The sequence below is a fragment of the Drosophila persimilis genome, unplaced genomic scaffold (assembly GCF_003286085.1).
Source record: "Drosophila persimilis strain 14011-0111.01,24,50 unplaced genomic scaffold, DperRS2 tig00000431-arrow-pilon, whole genome shotgun sequence".
NCBI classification, from domain to species: Eukaryota; Metazoa; Arthropoda; class Insecta; order Diptera; family Drosophilidae; genus Drosophila; species Drosophila persimilis.
In genome coordinates, this window is record NW_020825312.1 from 1253208 (window position 1) to 1270353 (window position 17146).

Below are 17146 nucleotides of genomic sequence, written 5' to 3' on the forward strand. Positions count from 1 at the left end.
GAACAAAACCTGGCGGTATTAAACCCTACACGAAGGTCGAGGGCAGGCCCAAATATAAATTATAATTTCCGCTGGCGGCCACAGGACACAACATATCCTTCTTACCCGTAGCCAGGAGCACAGGCAATGACATAAAACAGAGTCCCGACAACATCTGCGTGAAGTGCGTTCAATTATTCTCTTCTTTCGCCGGATTTTTCCTGGCTGCTTCTCGTGGAACCCAGCTTCATCTCGAAATCTCCATGGAGCAGATAAACTTTCATCAAGTCAAAGAAGAAACGGGGGGAAGAAAAACCAGACAAACAACAAGAAAACAATTTGTTTCCTTTCCTTTTTATTCGGATTTTTAAGGAAAATGTTATTGCCACTAAAGGAAAGTCATCTGGACATGGGTCTGCACTCCATTCCATGCCCTAAAGCATAATACAATTGTTACAAATGTTTTGCAACTACCAAAAAAGCATTTCATTCGAAGGGAATGCTGGTCGAGTGAGCAGGAATTAATCATCATTGGATAATTTCGCACTCTAAAGAAGATTTTAATTTTTTTTTTTAAAGCATAGTAATCATATAATCACTTATACATATGTAAAATGCAACTTGGATTATTGTGAAGACGAGGACAAGTACAAGTACTCGCGTGCTTCATTTGAATTTAGGCAGGCTAAGTCTGCAAAAAATTCTCGACTACTCTTGCAGTGCCCATGGTTCAAGCCAGCATAAAAAGATAATTTGGAGTCAGAATTAAGCGAGCGGAAAACGGAACAAGGAAAGCGGAAAAGAGAGGGCAAATGGAAAGTGGAAATGGCTGTGCCTCAAATCAGCAAATGGAAGTATATCGAACGCGCAAATGGAGGCCAAGCCAAAGCCAAAAGGAAAAGGCAAAATATTCATGATAATGCAAAGGACGCAGCCAGATGCCGGGAAATGCCACGCAAAAACCCAGCGGAAAATTTAAGAAAATTCTTCACGACAGCCTTTGTGTGTCCTTCGTACTGTTTCCTGTGTCGTGTGTGCGTGGCCCAGAAGAAAAAGGATTAAATCAATGTTGTGGAACAAATTGTGTTTTATGTGTGTGTGTGTGTGGCAGGAATGAAGGTAATGCAGCCGAGCCGCATTTGATATCCTCGTTTCTTCCAGCGATTTTGGCCTGCCACCAGCAAGCCAAAGGCATAACGAGGTGCCCGGATGTGGATGTGGATATGTGTGCACCCCAGCTCAGATCCCCAGACATGACCACACACGATGTCCCATTTGATTTTGATGGCGTGAAGCTCACACGAGCGTTAATAATCTGAACACAGCACGAGAACGGAGCCAGCACTCTGATGGATGGATGGTATGGTATGGTATGGTATGGTATGGGCTACAGATGGAAATTAACTACTTAGATTTACGAAATCACAATCATGTTTGAGTGGGGCTTGGCTTACAAATTTGAACATTATTTTTGAATTCTGGACTGTGTAAACTAGGCAGAACACGCTTTGTTTCAGAATTCGAATCGAATGCTGCTTGTATTTAGAGTAAAGGATGGTGAAAAGTGGACACTCTTGATAACTAAGTTGAAGCCGTTTGGGCCAATTGAAAATCGCTCAAAACAGTGGGAAAGTGGGAGCTGTACGACAACATGAGTCAAATTGAACACGGAATAGGCACAGAGATGGTCACTGCTCAGATTCCTTTTCTCGTTCCCATTGGTCAACCATCTCAGCCAGAGAACCTGCTCCTCTCTACACCCACAAATGACATGTGACCCGTGGATTTGGGTGACGGTTGCATGGGGATCCGCGCCCTCCCTGAGCGTTATCGATGAGTACGCGATGGAAAAGACGGGGCACAACGAAGCTTTGTTTTGTTGTTGGCATCGGTGGCCAAGTGGAGAACGACACTAGCATTTTCCGGTAGTGGCATAGGTACTCGTGTAGACATTGACCATGATGGCCACATCGACCGACATCAATTTTATCTGGAGCATTGCATGGCACTCTGGGCATCTCTGGGCAGGGTAATACCCCGACAATCACGTTCATTATCTGTTTGACTATCCTTTTCACAAATTACCCCTATACGCATGAAAATATATTATTCGTAAAACTCAAATATTTAATGATATTTTTAAGATTTTCCGAATCGAACCGTAATCTATTTCTATTGAGTTATCAGAGAAAAGGCACAAGGCTTCTGCTATGACATAAACAAATTTATTGAGTGATCAGTAGTTATCTGATTACTGAGTTGCCATAGCTGCTCAACGATTTGTATAGAGATATGTATATAAATCAATACACAACATCTCTCTCCGTCACTCAACAATTCTTTTCGAGTACCACTACCACCTGAAAAGTCCATTATAATCATTAACCGGGCTGACATATACCTCACCTCAGCTCTGCTCCGATTGCGGCGCGATAAGATAAACAAAAGAAAGGAAAACCCCAAACACAAGGTAACACAAGGTAAGCCCTTGGCGGTGGTAAGTAATGGGAAAGTCACTGCCATGGGGACTGCCTTGCTCGAGCCGAGGGAGTAGGCCATTGGTGCCATTGGGGCCATTGGAACAATGAGCAGAAGTAGGCACTGGAAAACGTGCGGCACGTGAGCAAATAGTCCAATGGCAGTGGGCAAATAAATTGCTTCGTGAATGCCATAAACGATAACAGGCAGCCTTTGATAAGATGGTGCTTATCAATGTCCAACCAACAATAAAATACAAGAAAAGGACACGATACGTGGCCGATGGCAATGCGTGATTTCAGAGTTTTATGGCCCATAAAAACTAAATTTAAATGTTCTTTAAGAATACACTTTTTTCATTTTCTAGCAGCAAAAATCACATTGATATTAAATAACTTGGGTTTATTGGCCATAAATTAAGAAATTCCCGATATTTCGAATTCATTTCTCTTCCAGAAATGAGTGATATTTCGTAGTTCTCAGATCCCCAGCACTCCATTTACCTGCAGATCTTCCAGTGGCAGGTCCTTGACAACCGCTGTGAAATCTTCCACTGCGCAGGCATAGGAGTAACCCTTCTTTAGATCATCCTTGGTCCAACTGACCCAAGTCAATTGCTGGCCAATGTCCTGGCAAATAATGTACTCCTTATCGATTTTCTCGCTATCAGCATGAGGATTGTTCACGCCGATCAAGACAATGCCCTTCCTGCTCTCTCGATCGATAATCACTCGGAAGTACAGCTTTGGAACGGGGATCAATCCATTGTTGTTCTCATCGAAGTTCAAATAGAGCTCCCGCTCAATGCCCTCGACATCGGGCAGGGTGGAAACACCCCAAGTGCCTGTATAGCAGTCCACTGTGATGTTCTGGTCGGCCACGAACTTCCTCACACTGTCCTCGATCCGTTCCCAGTTGCCGGCATTGAAGGTCTGCCACTGAGGGGCCACGTTCACGAAAAGGAAGCTGGCCATCTGAGCAGCCCCGAAGACAAAGTCCGTCTTGGAAGAGAGATGTCCGCGAGCCAGGTACACATTACCGCTGATGTTGAAGTACGGCGAGGAATCCTGTCCCAGAATCTCACTAACAGTGATGTTCTGCTGCACTTGGGTGTACATCTGGTTGACGTCCTTGCCGTCATAAAAGCCTCCGGTAATAAATGTGGGCCTAGCCACGGAACGCTGGTAATGAGCACTGCCCGGATGAAGCACATGATGGACATAGCGAGTCACCTCGGCCAGCTCATCGTGACAGACATCATAGGTTTGAAGGAAATCGTCATCAGAGGAGGATGAGTCGGTTGCCAGCTGGAAGCCCGCTTCGAGCAGATCTGTGCCTCCATTGCACTGGCGACCGGTTCGACGAACCGTGTAGCTCGGCCAGGAGGGGCAGACGAAGTCCTGCAGCTGATACAGACTGCCCAGGAGCAAGAAAGTCTGTTCCTGCCAACACGTGGCCGTCAAGCTGCTATATCCCAAGAAAGGCGCCACGAAATTTTTGAGACAGTGAAGTTCCAGTACCTCACCATGTTTGAGCTGGGCTAAGCCATCCAAATTTGACTCCAGATAGCGAGCCTGTCCCAACTCGTTGCGTATCACGAAGAGCGGAGCCGGATCTTTAAGGTCCCCGTTCACACGAAAGCTGCAGAGCTCATCTACAAGAGACTGTTCACTGAGACCTAGGATACCCGTGGTGTGCAGTTGATCCAGTGGCAAATCCTTCACCACATTGGTGAAGTCCTCCACTGCGCAGGCGTATGAGTAGCCCTCCCGGAGATCAGCCTTATGCCAGTCCAGCCAGTCCAACTGCGCACCCACATCCTCACAAACTACATAATCCTGAAGGGTGTCATCCAAAGAGATGTGCGGATTGTTGACCACCACCAGAGCGATTCCGCGTCGACTCTCCTGATCGATGACTATGCGATAGAGTATTTTGGGAACATCGAGTTGCTTTGTTTCTGCATTCAAATAGAGAGGGGTTTGAGCACCATCCCAATTTGGCAAAGTTGAGATCCCCCAACTGCCAGCAAAGACGCTCACATTGAGGGATTGATCCACCACATACTGACGCAAGCTAGACTCCACCGCCAGCCAGTTGCCAATGCTGGCACTCCTCCACTGCGGGACCGCGTTCACGTAGAAGTGAGTGGCTCTCTGGGCAGATCCATGCACAAAATCACGACGAGCTGCCAGTTGTCCTCGCGTCAGATAGAGATCACGAGAGCTGTCGAAGTACTGGCTGGCATCCAGCCCCAAGGCGGCACTAAATGCCTCTAGCTGATTGGCCTGACCGTACAGAAGATTCACATCCTTACCGGAGTAGAAATCACCTCTCAGGTAGCCCGGTTGGGCGACTCCTCGTTGATAGGCCACGTTCGCTGGTGTCAGCTCGTACCTCGCATATCGCGTGATCTGTGAGTCTTCATCGTAGCAAATCTCCAGCTGGGGCAGCACACCAGCGGCCACATCGAAACCGATCTGTACTAGATCTGTTCCTCCCTCGCAGGTCTCTCCCGATCGATGCGCCTCATATGTGGGCCAACTTTGGCAAGTGAAATCTCGAATGTTCAGCTTTTGATCCTCTGCCTCGTACATCTGATCGCCTACACAGCGTGCCGTGACAGCTGTGTATCGATTCAATGGGCTGGCCAGGGCACCCGTACAGTGCAAGTCAATAGAGGATCCTTCGTCTACCGTGTACACCCCGCTTTCATCGGGCAGGAGCCAGCTGAGAGCTCCCTGGGGTGTCAGCAATGGAGCAGGGTCCTTGAGACCGCCATTTATGCTGAACTGACAGTGGGTGGGAGAAGGAGTGGGAATGGGAGTGGAGGTTACAGGTGGTGCTGCTGTTGTGGTGCTGGGCACAGACGTGGTTGGAACAGTCGTTGAAGGCTGGGTCGTGCTGGAGGCTGGCTCTTCTGTAGTTGGAGAAACTGTAGTTGAGGCTGGTGCAGCTGTTGTAGTTGAAGGTGGTTCTGTGGTGGGAAATACGGTTGAAGATGGTTCTGTAGTGGGAATAGCTGTGGTTGAGATGGGTAGATCAGTAGTAGTAGAAACGGGTGGTTCTGTAGTTGAAGAACCAACAGTGGTTGATAAATCAGTTGTTGAAATTGGCAAATCTGTAGTTGAACCTGGTGGGTTTGTGCTTCCTTGATCTTCGGTTGTAGTGGAAGGGGAAACCGTTGTCAGGTCGTCCAGGCCCAGAACGCCGTTCGTTTGAAGATCATCCAGTGGGAGGTGCTTGACCACCTTCGTGAAATCCTCTACAGTGCAAGCGTACGAGTAGCCCGCATGCAGATCCTCTTTGTACCAGGACACCCAGCTCAGCAGATGCCCAATATCCTCGCATAGGACATAGTCACTTTCTATTTTATCCAGACTGGCGTACGGATTGTTAACTCCAATTAGAACAATGCCCTCACGGCTCTCCCGGTCGATGATGACACGGAAGTATAACATTGGCACGGGGATCAAGCCGTTGTTGTTCTCATCAAAGTCCAGATAGAGCTCCCGTTCGATGCCGTCTACATCTGGCAGGGTGGAGACTCCCCAGGTACCCGTATAACAGTCCGTGGTAAGATTACGATCGGCCACAAACTTGCGGACACTCGACTCCACCCGCTCCCAATTGCCTCCGTTAAAGCTCTGCCACTGGGGAGCGGCGTTGATGAAGAGAAAAGTGGATCTCTGAGGAGCTGCAAAGATCTGGTCCGTCTTGGCAACCATGTGGCCCCGGGCCAGGATGCGATCCTCGGTGTAGTTAAAGTAGGGCGAGGCATCCAGGCCCAGGATGTGGCTTATAGTGATGTTCTGCTGCACCTGAGTGTACATCGTGTTCACATCGCGCCCTCCGTAAAAGTCCAGCTCGATGAAGGCCGGTCGGTCGACTCCACTCTGATATACATAGCTGGAGGGGTAAAGCACATGGTGCACATAGCGCGTAACTTCTGCATCTTCGTCATGACACACATCGAATGTCTGCAGAAAGCCACCGTCCTCCACCTCGAATCCCACTTGGACCAGATCTGTGCCTCCGTTGCACTCCCTGCCGGTACGCAGGGCGGTGAAAGTGGGCCAGCCAGCGCAGGTGAAGTTGATAAACGGATAGATGAATCCATCCACAAGGAAGTACTTCTGCTGCAGACACTGAGCCGTCACCTGGAAGTGGTTCTCGAAGGGAGCCACAAATCCAACGCCCGGACAAAACATATCCAGGAATTCGCCATTGACTAAACGCACGGTACCCGTGGAATCCGGTACGATTAGTTCAAAAGAGTTATGACGCGAGAAGAGCGGTACTGGATCACTCAGATCACCGTTGACTCTAAATTCGCATTCTCCGTTCACTGTCACGCCCTCATCGCCCTCGACGTAGGGTTGTGGAAGTATTCTTGCCAAACGTGCGGATACATAACCAGGACTGGCGACCAGCAGCGCCAGGATCACCAGGGTAACAATCGAGCAGAGGGACAACCTCATCGCGAAGCTTCAGAGGCCGGTATGACAAGCGGCGAGCTGCTGAAGTACATTCTTATACAGCTTTCTTATCGATTATGGCATTTGATTATGGCATTTATAGCTCCTGATTGTATGAGGGCATAAATAGTAGTGAATGCGTCCAAAATATTGATGCAATCGAAATAAAGAGCCAAGATCTATTCGATCAATGATATTTCGAAGGTAATGGCAGCCACTTGGATGAGCCACTTGAGCTGATAAATTGATGGCGTCTAACACAATTTATATTCAATAATTTCGACACGAAATAATCAGTGTTAAATACTTCTTAAAATACCTTTAAGGTAAGAAAATTTGACTCACTGTGGAACTATTCTATTATGTGTTTAACGACTCCGTTATCTTGGGCTAGTCTGAAACTTTATCAAAAACACCCGTAAAATTGGCTATAATAAGAAATAATATTCTTACAATACCAATCGTAATAGGTTAACCAAACAGATATGTGCAAAACCTGAGAGTATGTTCCAAAGTTGAAAGCGATAATTAAATGGCATCCGTTTTCTTTTTTGACGTAGCTATAAGTAATTCCTTTCCAATCCAGTTGAATTCTTTGTTCTGCAACAGAACAGTTAATTATCACCCACACAAAAGTCTCTGTCCAACTGATTGATTGTTATCCTATTTACTGCCAATATTATTCAAATTAATTAACGTATTTCAGGAAAAGAAACATTTATTATTGAAGGAAAATATTTGTCTAAAGAGTCAAAGACGAATGAAATAAAATACGCTCAATCAAAATCAACGACAGGCAGACAGGGCCACATTCATTCGAATATTGAGAAAATCAAATAAATGGGGGTCAACTGATGGACACATGCTCGCATACAGAGGAGACACAGGCAGCCCAGCCAGACGTGGTCACTGAGTAATTTGCAGCACTGTTCGTGCGTGTGAATTTTGGCATTCCACAAGGCTCTCAGTCTGTACGTACATATGTATGTACATATGTGGTGTGGCACAAAAAGCTGTACGAGTATGTAAAACAAATCATTAGGTAATTGAATTTGGATAGGAAAACACACAATTTATTCGCATTCGAAGCTGTCAAGCTGCTTTTCACAGAAGGTCTGTCACTGAAATTCAATAAATGTGTAGCCAAATTCTGTGCATGTCATTCAAATTAAATGGCAATGTTTCCATGAAATTATGCCCAAGAGGAAGAATCAAAGAAATAAGAAAAAAAGACTCATTTGCTTAAGATTTGCTCTGAAATATATAATTTTTTCCACTAACGGAAATTGTATTGTAGTATTTTCTATGCAAAGCACACTATTATTAGATACGCGTATATGTATAAAATAATAGCACTGAATCAAATTTAAAATTATTTTGAAATTTTAACTGCACCTCAAATGATAAAATCTGTCGCATCCAAGTGGGAAACACTTTTTAAATCGATTAGATGATTATTTGAGTGCAGACAGCGGCTACCTCTCTCTCCATTCCTCTATCCAGGGTCCAGGGTCTCTCCAAGGGACAGGGAGTTACTTCTACAATTCAACATATTTTAGAATGAATTTAGGTTCTGTTCCGAACAACTCTGCTTACAATTATCAACAGCATTTATAAATTGTCATTAGCATTGGCTATTCATACATACATATGTGCAGTGACAATTCGTGTAAATGTCATAATTTCAAATATGCAAATTCGCACCGTTTTTTTGTTGCTGGCAAATACAAGGGACTCGCATTAATCAATTATAATTCGGTTCTAGTTGCTATGTGGTATTTTGGCGCTTGGACGTGACAATTCGGGCATATATCCTGATTTCCAATAATTTATGACACCTAATGGCAAACACATGGCGTATGCGCAATGTTCGATGCGCTTTCACCTTGCAGCTGAAATCGCAATTAAAGTCTGTGCAAGCGGCACATCTGGCAATGTTAATTATAATTTTCCATTTACACCTCTTTTCAATTTCCTTCTCCACCCTCGACTGCACTGGATCTCTGTGGGAGCTCTGGCTCGGCTCAATTAAAAGTGCATTAAGCCACGCTCAGGCGGACACAAGGTTAAGGCAGCAGCAGTAGCGGCAGCCCGTCCAAGCCAAGGGAGGATAGGCCAACAGATTGCTCTTGCTCTCTAAAGAAATTGTATCCGCTTGATTGCAGTTACTTAATGAAAGTGCATAATTCGACAAGGACATGGATAGAAAGGCCAGTACTAGTTCATGGCAAGTGCTTAGTGGGTCGGATAGCGTAGTCTTGGCCCTGGGTTCCCTTGCTGAAAAGGTGCGAAGCAGAAATACTAAAGATACTAAAAAGTATGACTATACTATACAGAATCATGAGTTACCCAAGGCGATGCTCTACTTCAGCTTCAGTTTCATCTACAACTCCTACTCGTACTCCTCGAAAATAAAAACACAGATTTAATCCCCATCTCCAGTACAACTCTTTAAGCACAGGATGTCGGAAAACAGGAGACAGGAAAACATGCTCATATTGTGGCACCTCAGTTTTTGTGCTTTTCCCTTTTGTACGGCGAAAAAGTTTCTTGTATGGAATTTCGCGTAGCACGCATACGCCGTGTGGGCCGATGGCGGGGCATTGAATAAATGAAGACGAGTGCTGGGGACGGCTATGGCGATGGTCAAAACGAAGCTGCCACTGGCAATGGCGGCTGGCGGATGGCGATGGCAATGGCGGCTGACAGCGCCATCCACAACAACAGCTCTCAAGTGCAGCGACCAAACAAGCAGCGCTGCAGCGCCAACTGCAAAAGACAGCGTCAGGCAAAAAGGCACCGGCAAAAAATAAAACGCCACCAAGACATTTTTCCAACTCTTTTTTGTTGTGCTGTATTTAAATGGATATGCCTGAGATTTCCCTTTTTTGTATACTGCGGTTGTGCTCTTGAGTGAGCGCAGGGAAATTTCGCAGTTTTCTCGCTGTCCCTTAACCGAAACATTTTAATTTAAATGTTGAAGCGTGACAAAGGCGTCGAGACTGAGGATATGAGGTTGTCTCAAATGTCGCGCTGTCAGTCAAATTTTACAATGTACTCTTCCCAAGGAAGGATGGGAGTAAAAATCCGCAAGGGACAATCTGAAATAATAAATGTAGTCCTGAATGTAGTTAAAATTTCTGAGTAATCATCTGTACAAATATCAGTTAAATGGGTACTTATTTAATACTTCAAGCGTTTAGTAATAGTTTCAATTACACGGTTTTTTTTTCACATAAATAAAAGTACCCCAAAGACTTAATGCTCCTTTTTGGGAGTATCCAGCTGAAACCCATTCGAACAGTTTCCCCAATCGTTTGGAGCTCAATAGTGATTTCATTCGATGGCTGCAGGGTATTTTCAGTGCCCATCTCCCCATCAGCATCAGCATCAGCCTGGTGGTTATCCCTAGCCATGTTTTTACTGATGCTTCTGCTCCAGCTGATGTCGTTGGTTGTTGGCTGTTGGTGTTGCCGTTGTCGTTTGAGTAGATTACCAGCAATATCCAATGGGGCTCTCCCTCCCGGATACCAGAGGGGCCCCCGGCATCGTTCAGTTGACAGACGAGAGTCGAGAGACGAGAAAAAAGCTGAAACGCTGTTAAATTATGCCTGCTCAAAAAGAGTTGAACGACGTGGGGAATACTCCTCCGATGAGGATCGGGGATGGGATGGAGGATGGTGGATGGAGGAGTACGGGTGGCAATGACGAGCCTGTGGTTACCACAGCTCAAGTGCCAATTAATAAGTTTGCCTTTGGTATGAATGGCGACCCTTCCGGGCGGCCCTCGTCATGTGATTGCAGTTGAAGAGTTTCGACTGCCGATGTCTGTGGAACGGAGGCTGGTCAGCCCTCTCTGTGTACATGAATTATTCAAAGAAAAGGATATTAAAAGAACCCACACATAGAAACACACTCATGTATACACCCTGTTTCCCTTTTTTGTACATATGTATGTACATATATGTGCAACTCGCCTCGACCCTCGACTGGACTCTGGGGCTGGCCGATGCGCCTGAGTAATTGGAAGTTTTTACTGCTGCCTCGTTTGTTCCAATTTCGCGTTCAGACCCGTATTCTGACTCTGACTCTGATTCCCACTCTGCTTTTTTCGATGTTTCTGTTGCCCCTCATATTGCTTTGGCTGCTCTGCTGTTGTTGATGAAGCAAATTTTAATGAATAATGTGCGGAAACACGCGTTGTCATTAAATATTTATAAGGCAGTGCAGTGCTCGAGCTTAAAACCGCCTGGGAGCCGCTTGGAGCCGCTTGGGAGCCGCAGAAAATATTTTATGATTTCCATTCCAGTGTACATATATCCATTTAGACGAAGTTTTAACTTACAAATTCCCTTTTATGCGAGCTTAGATCTATTAAATAATTAGCAAGAGTGTAATTAATGAACGAAACTTTCCAAAAACTTGAATTATCTTCCGTATGTTAATGTCAATTTAAAGAAATAAAAGTTGAACATCCTCACGTCATTATTTAAGGTTCTCACCTTTATAAAATAAACACTGTAAATTGTATATTCAATTATGTCCATTAAGAGGAGTCTATGGGAGAAGTACTTCCTCTGCCGCACAGCTGCCTTTATTTTTCCATTCGATAGGGATTCTCAAGTATTTCTTTTCTCATTTTCACATTTCAATTAGCATATATATGTAGGTATCGTATACAGAGACAGACCGAAAATAATAATAATAATAATAAATAATGTGCTCGAAATTCGCTGAACAATACAAAGTAATATCAGAATTTTCTCGAGCGCATTGTTGCCATTGTCTCGTTGACTGTTGTCTGTTTTTCTTTCACTTCAGCTGAGCTTGTTTCACTTTCCGGCTTTTCCACTGACTCTGGTTCTGGTTCTGTTCGTGGCCCTGGCCCTTGCTTTTCCTCTGACTGTGGCTCTTCTGCACTGCGCTCTGGAGCCGTGAAACATTGTCTGTTGATTTTCACTCTGCCATGTTCCACTGCACTTGCACTTGTTGTGCTTATTGCTGCTGCTGTTTCAGTTGCTGCTTCTCCTCTTGTTATCTGGTAGAGCCCCAGCTCCAGCTCCAGCACCAGCACCATACCCAGCCCCTGCTCCTAATGGAGCTCTCCTCCCTTCAGCTTTGAACTCAATGTTAACGTGTTAAAGGCTGCCCAGCAGCGAAAAAAAAACAGCAGTTTTAAATTGTGGCTAACGAGAAGTGCTATTGATTTATCCATTTGTCCAAGCTGATGGAGGGCAAACCAGGGAAATGCACCATCAGTCCCTAAGTATTAACATACTCATATTGATCAGTAATCAATAAGTGCAAGATCAACTAGTTACCATTTTCTTTCATTAGTATTGGCTAAATTTCGATTTCAGTACTGTCATTGATTTATATCCCTCAGGAATCCCTCGCCAGTTCTGATTTTATGAGCAATCCTCCCAACTATCTCAGACATCTCTGCCTCGAGCCTTGAACTTAGCCATTAATTATTTATGGGTTTCTCTGTTGGCCAACACATATGCCATGGGGCAGCGATAACATTATTTTCCCGCCCAGTCTGGCCATAAATTATGCGGCTACCAAAACAGGTAGGGTCAACCAACAGGAGAGGCGAAACTTTTGGTTAAATATTGTGGTTAAACTGAAAGAGATTTGGGTTCATAGTGCCCTACATTTATTCAATCCAAAACTAAGATAAAACGAGGGGGAACGTTGTGAGTTGCTGCGGCGACCGCAACTCTACATTTATACCCGATACTTAGTCAGTATGGCTCTCCTCCGGCAGACGCCGCTAATATTGAACGACACGACAAAGAGTGCGTGCGAGAGAGACAGAAAATCAGTCTGAGCGTGACGTCGGGCGCTGCGTATTGCACTGCTAATTTATTTGTTTCTTTTGGATATAAAAATGATCCGATCTAATCCAGATTCGGCAATCTGATAGATATGGTCATTTTCTATGATTGTGCGTTTTTAGTTTTCTCATATCTTCAATATTGTGGATGCCACAGATTTTCGTCTTTTGTGGGGGCGGAAGGGGGTGGCAAAATTTTGAAATATACATGTAATAGTGAAATCTAAAAGGAGCGTGAATATCAGCTCTAGCCTTAATAGTCTCGGAGATCTGGGGATGTCACAGATTTTCGTCCTTTGCGGGGACGGAAGGGGGTGTGGCGAAATTTTGAAATAAACTTGTCAAGGTTTGATATCACAGGAGTGTAAATACCAAATTTGGTTGCTCTAGCTCTTATAGTCTCTGAGATCTCGGAACTCACTTTTTCCAATAGGCAAAGCCAACCATTAAACCTGTGAGTGAGAGAGAGAGAGACAGAGCGAGAGAGAATCAAATTGTTTTTTTTTTTAATTCTGGCTTTAATAATGATACGATCTGGTTCAGATTCAGCAGTCTAGAAGATATAGTCATTCTCTACGATTCTGCGTCTTTGATTTTCTCGTATCTTTGAAATTGTGTATGCTACAAATTTTCGTCTTTTGTGGGGGCGGAAGTGGGCGGTGCGGCGTTTTGAAATATACTTGTAACAGTGACATATCTCAGAAGTCTGGATACAAAATATCGTTGCTCCAGCTCTCATAATCTTTGAGCACTAGGTGCTCATAGGGACGGATAGACAGACATGGCTCTATCGACTGGGCTATTGATGCTGATCAAGAGAATAATATATATGGGGTCGCAAACGCCTCCTTCTGGACCTTACACACATCCACTTTCACCACAAATCTCATATACCCCTATACTCATTTAGAGTATCGGGTATAAAAAAACAAATATAGGAATGCAGGAATAGAATCCCTGCTTCGGTGCGCCGAAATTTACATATCCTTGCAGTAAGACCACCAACCCTTTTTTTTGTTTACACACTCCTGCTTAACAGCTTCTATAGATAAGCTCAATGATCGGATCAAAGATAATCAATTGTAATAAAATAGACCATCACTCAGTTCGTGTCATTCGATTTGTACATTAATATGAATATTTTTTATTTCAATATATTTCATATTTATATTTAATTGTTTCGTAATATATTTATTTTAAATTGTTTTATAATTAGGTTAAATATTCATAAAGATGTCTCTCCCTAATCCAAACAATATCTTACCTCCGGCGAACTGGTAGCCACATCCCGCATTTGAAACCAGATAGCCTTCCAGCTGATGGTTCGCTATTTACTCCGTGTCTAGTCTGAAACAAAAATACAAGTATGCCGAAGAAGCAAACAAAAATTGTTTGTCCAGTAAAAGTTCGTACCAAGAACAACGTCGTTATACCAATATGAAATGAGAAAAGTTGCGAATTTAAATTTCATCAAGCTTAAAGTACGAGCAAATGAAATGATCTCCTCACATGCAGACAGAGGCGGATGGCTTGATGGGAGGAGGGCTTGCTCCAACTTGGCCAAAAGCTCAACTTGTGCGGGTTAAACAACTAAATTAAGTTTCCATTTCCCGAGTGAGTACTTGACAGAAAAAGTTTGAGCTGCACTACAAGCTTGTGCTACATAATTCAGGTTATTAATTAAGGGTCAAGGCGTTTGAGAGGGCCGTGGGGCCTGGAACTACAACATTATGGAAGAATTTAACTAGAATTTAAGGAGAAATATGTGGAATTTATAATTCACATAAATGAAAAGACGGAAAAAGTAAACATACAGTTAATGATTGAACTAAATACCAAGCAAATAAACATTAGCCCAAGTCGAAGAATTCTTTGTGGCTTCTAGTAACAGAATCGTGAAAACTTAAACCCTAATAATAATTTAGCAAAGTAATCCCACCACTCAAGATTATTCCATCCTCATCTCCATATTTCTTGGTGCAAGCTTCTCCGTTCTATTATTGGTAACCAATTGAAGGGAGCTGAACCTCGCCCCCTAGAATTCCTTCCCAGAATTCCATATGAAACCAAAATGCCACATCGAATGTTATTATATGAGCAGCAGACTATCAATTACTTTAAGGAAAATAATTTAAGCTCCGTGACGTTTTTCCCATTTTCTTGCCTGCCACACATTTGGAGGCTCAATTACAGACCAGACCAGGACAGACCAGACCAGACCAGACCAGACCAGGACAGACCCGACCCGACCCAAACAGACCCAACCAGGCCGTTGACGTTGCCAGAAAACAGTCGGGGCAACTGATCAATTATTCAAACAGCATCGAACTGGGTCATGTTGAACAGCTTGAAGCTGAAGCTGAAGCCGAAGCTGAGGCTGATGGCGAATCCACAGCCACCACAGAAAAGTGCCAAGGGACATGTCGGGGACTTGAGGAATGAAATTTCTGCTGATTGAATTGAATTTGGCCAAGGTCGCAATGATTTCAGGATTTCGTATTCCAGTGTAATTAAATTTGGTATCTCTCGAACCTACGTAAGCCGAATGCGAATGCGATTGCGAATAGGGGAAGCATGCGGCTTTGTCGAAATATTCACACGGTCTTGGCCAAACAATTAACAATGCCGGAAAGTCGGAGCTCCGAAGCTCCGAAGCTCCGAAGCTCCAGAGTCCGTTCTGTGCCCTGTCGGACGGAGTGACTGGACAGGCGGCTAAATGGAGCGCACTGCCTCAATGGCAAATTAAATAACGCGCCTAAAGTTTGTACAATTGATGCGATTTCACGCAACACAGCCCCTGGGGGTTATTCGGATGCCAGCTGCCGAACCAAAGAGAAAATAGAACATTTTCAAAAAAAAAAAACACACACACACACACAAAAAACGCACAGAAAGAAAAGAAAAACTTTGGCTCGCGACACGAAAACATGAAATGAAAATTGAAAGAGAAGCGCGCAATACCCAAAAACGAAATAAAAATAAAGAAAAAACGCACAAAAAGCAACGACGATGGATGCTTCGCGAAAACACTAGGTGGAAACGTTGAAATCAAATGATTTGAAAAGAGGAAAAAGAAAGCCATACCGAATAGAAAATGCGGGCGGGAAACAAAAGCCGAAATAGAATATATCTGAAAACTTGTTGGCGACCCGAGCAAAATGGATTTAAACCGATTTAACAGAGAGATGACAATACTTGGCCGAGTTTAATGCTGAATTGGTAAGAGACATACTCGTGCTACTAATTCTTGTTATGTCATGGCACTTGACAACCATTTTCTATGTACGACTCGTTTGCTCCTTTGCAATTTATTTGTAATAGTTGCTAAATACAACATCAGTCAAGTGGCTGCTTTATTGGCTAACACAAAATGTGCCTTACAATTTAAGGATACTCGGGGGAGCGCCCCGAAAATGTTTGAGGCAAACTTTATCTGTTGTGATGTGAGCCCTAGACACAAGACAAACCGAAAATAGAAACATTTGATTTATTTTTTAATAAAGTTATATGTTTATATTTTTCATGCGTGCATAAAATATATGGTCAAACTATAGAACAGCTCCCGTTTTATTGGCCAAACAAAATTAAATTTGCAGGAAAATTGCAAAGCCTCTTTTGGGGCGCCGCCAAGAGATAAAATCCATTTTCCTTTACTCGTAAAAAAAAGAGAGGAAAAGGAAAAACGAAAGCCAAGTATGGTAAGTAATAGCAAGGCAAACATAGGCAGAGACAGAGACAGAGACCCTGGGAAGGACGAACGCTGATGCGTTAAATTTAAACAAATAAACAGCAGCAGGTCCAAATAAAAATCGTTTGCAGGCTCTCAAAGCCAAATTGACAAACACAAAAAACCTGAGCCGAGCCGAAAGTATACATACATATGTATATAAAGTATATGTATATATGTACATGTATGTATGTGTGTATTAAGTAGAACATAAAACGCGACTAAGGCAACGACGAAATGTGTGCTTCTAGGTCAAAAACACGGGCGGCTGGGCCAACAAACAAACAGATGGAATAGAAGGAGACGACGACTACGACGCTGCCGCTGCCGCTGCCTAGACAAGGACTTGCATAATTTAAATGTAGATATGCGGTCTGGTTAGCGCCTGGAGATGTGTTACACTTACACTTACATCCACATTCACATTCACAAAAACACAAACACACATAAGAACCTAGACACATGAACACTAGTTGGCAAAAGGAAGAGCCCACTCAAACCGTTGTTGCGGGCTGCCATCGCCAGCTGCTTGATCCTGGGGAGAGCTTAGCAGATTCTCTCTTGTGCTGGTGTGTGTGTGTGGGTGTTGATAATGAGCCATTCGGTGAGCCTGTGTATTGGTGTGGTGTGGTGTGTGCTTGTGGG

At 44.0% G+C, this 17146-nt stretch overlaps 1 protein-coding gene across 1 annotated transcript; it reads right to left on the minus strand.

The window, feature by feature from the left end:
- Window positions 1-2842: 2842 nt before the first annotated feature.
- LOC6595799 lies at window positions 2843-6938 on the minus strand. The gene has a single exon (XM_002021275.2). It carries the CDS (start codon window positions 6936-6938, stop codon window positions 2937-2939), a length of 4002 nt encoding a protein of 1333 aa, XP_002021311.1. The 3' UTR covers window positions 2843-2936.
- Between the last annotated feature and the right edge of the window lie 10208 nt (window positions 6939-17146).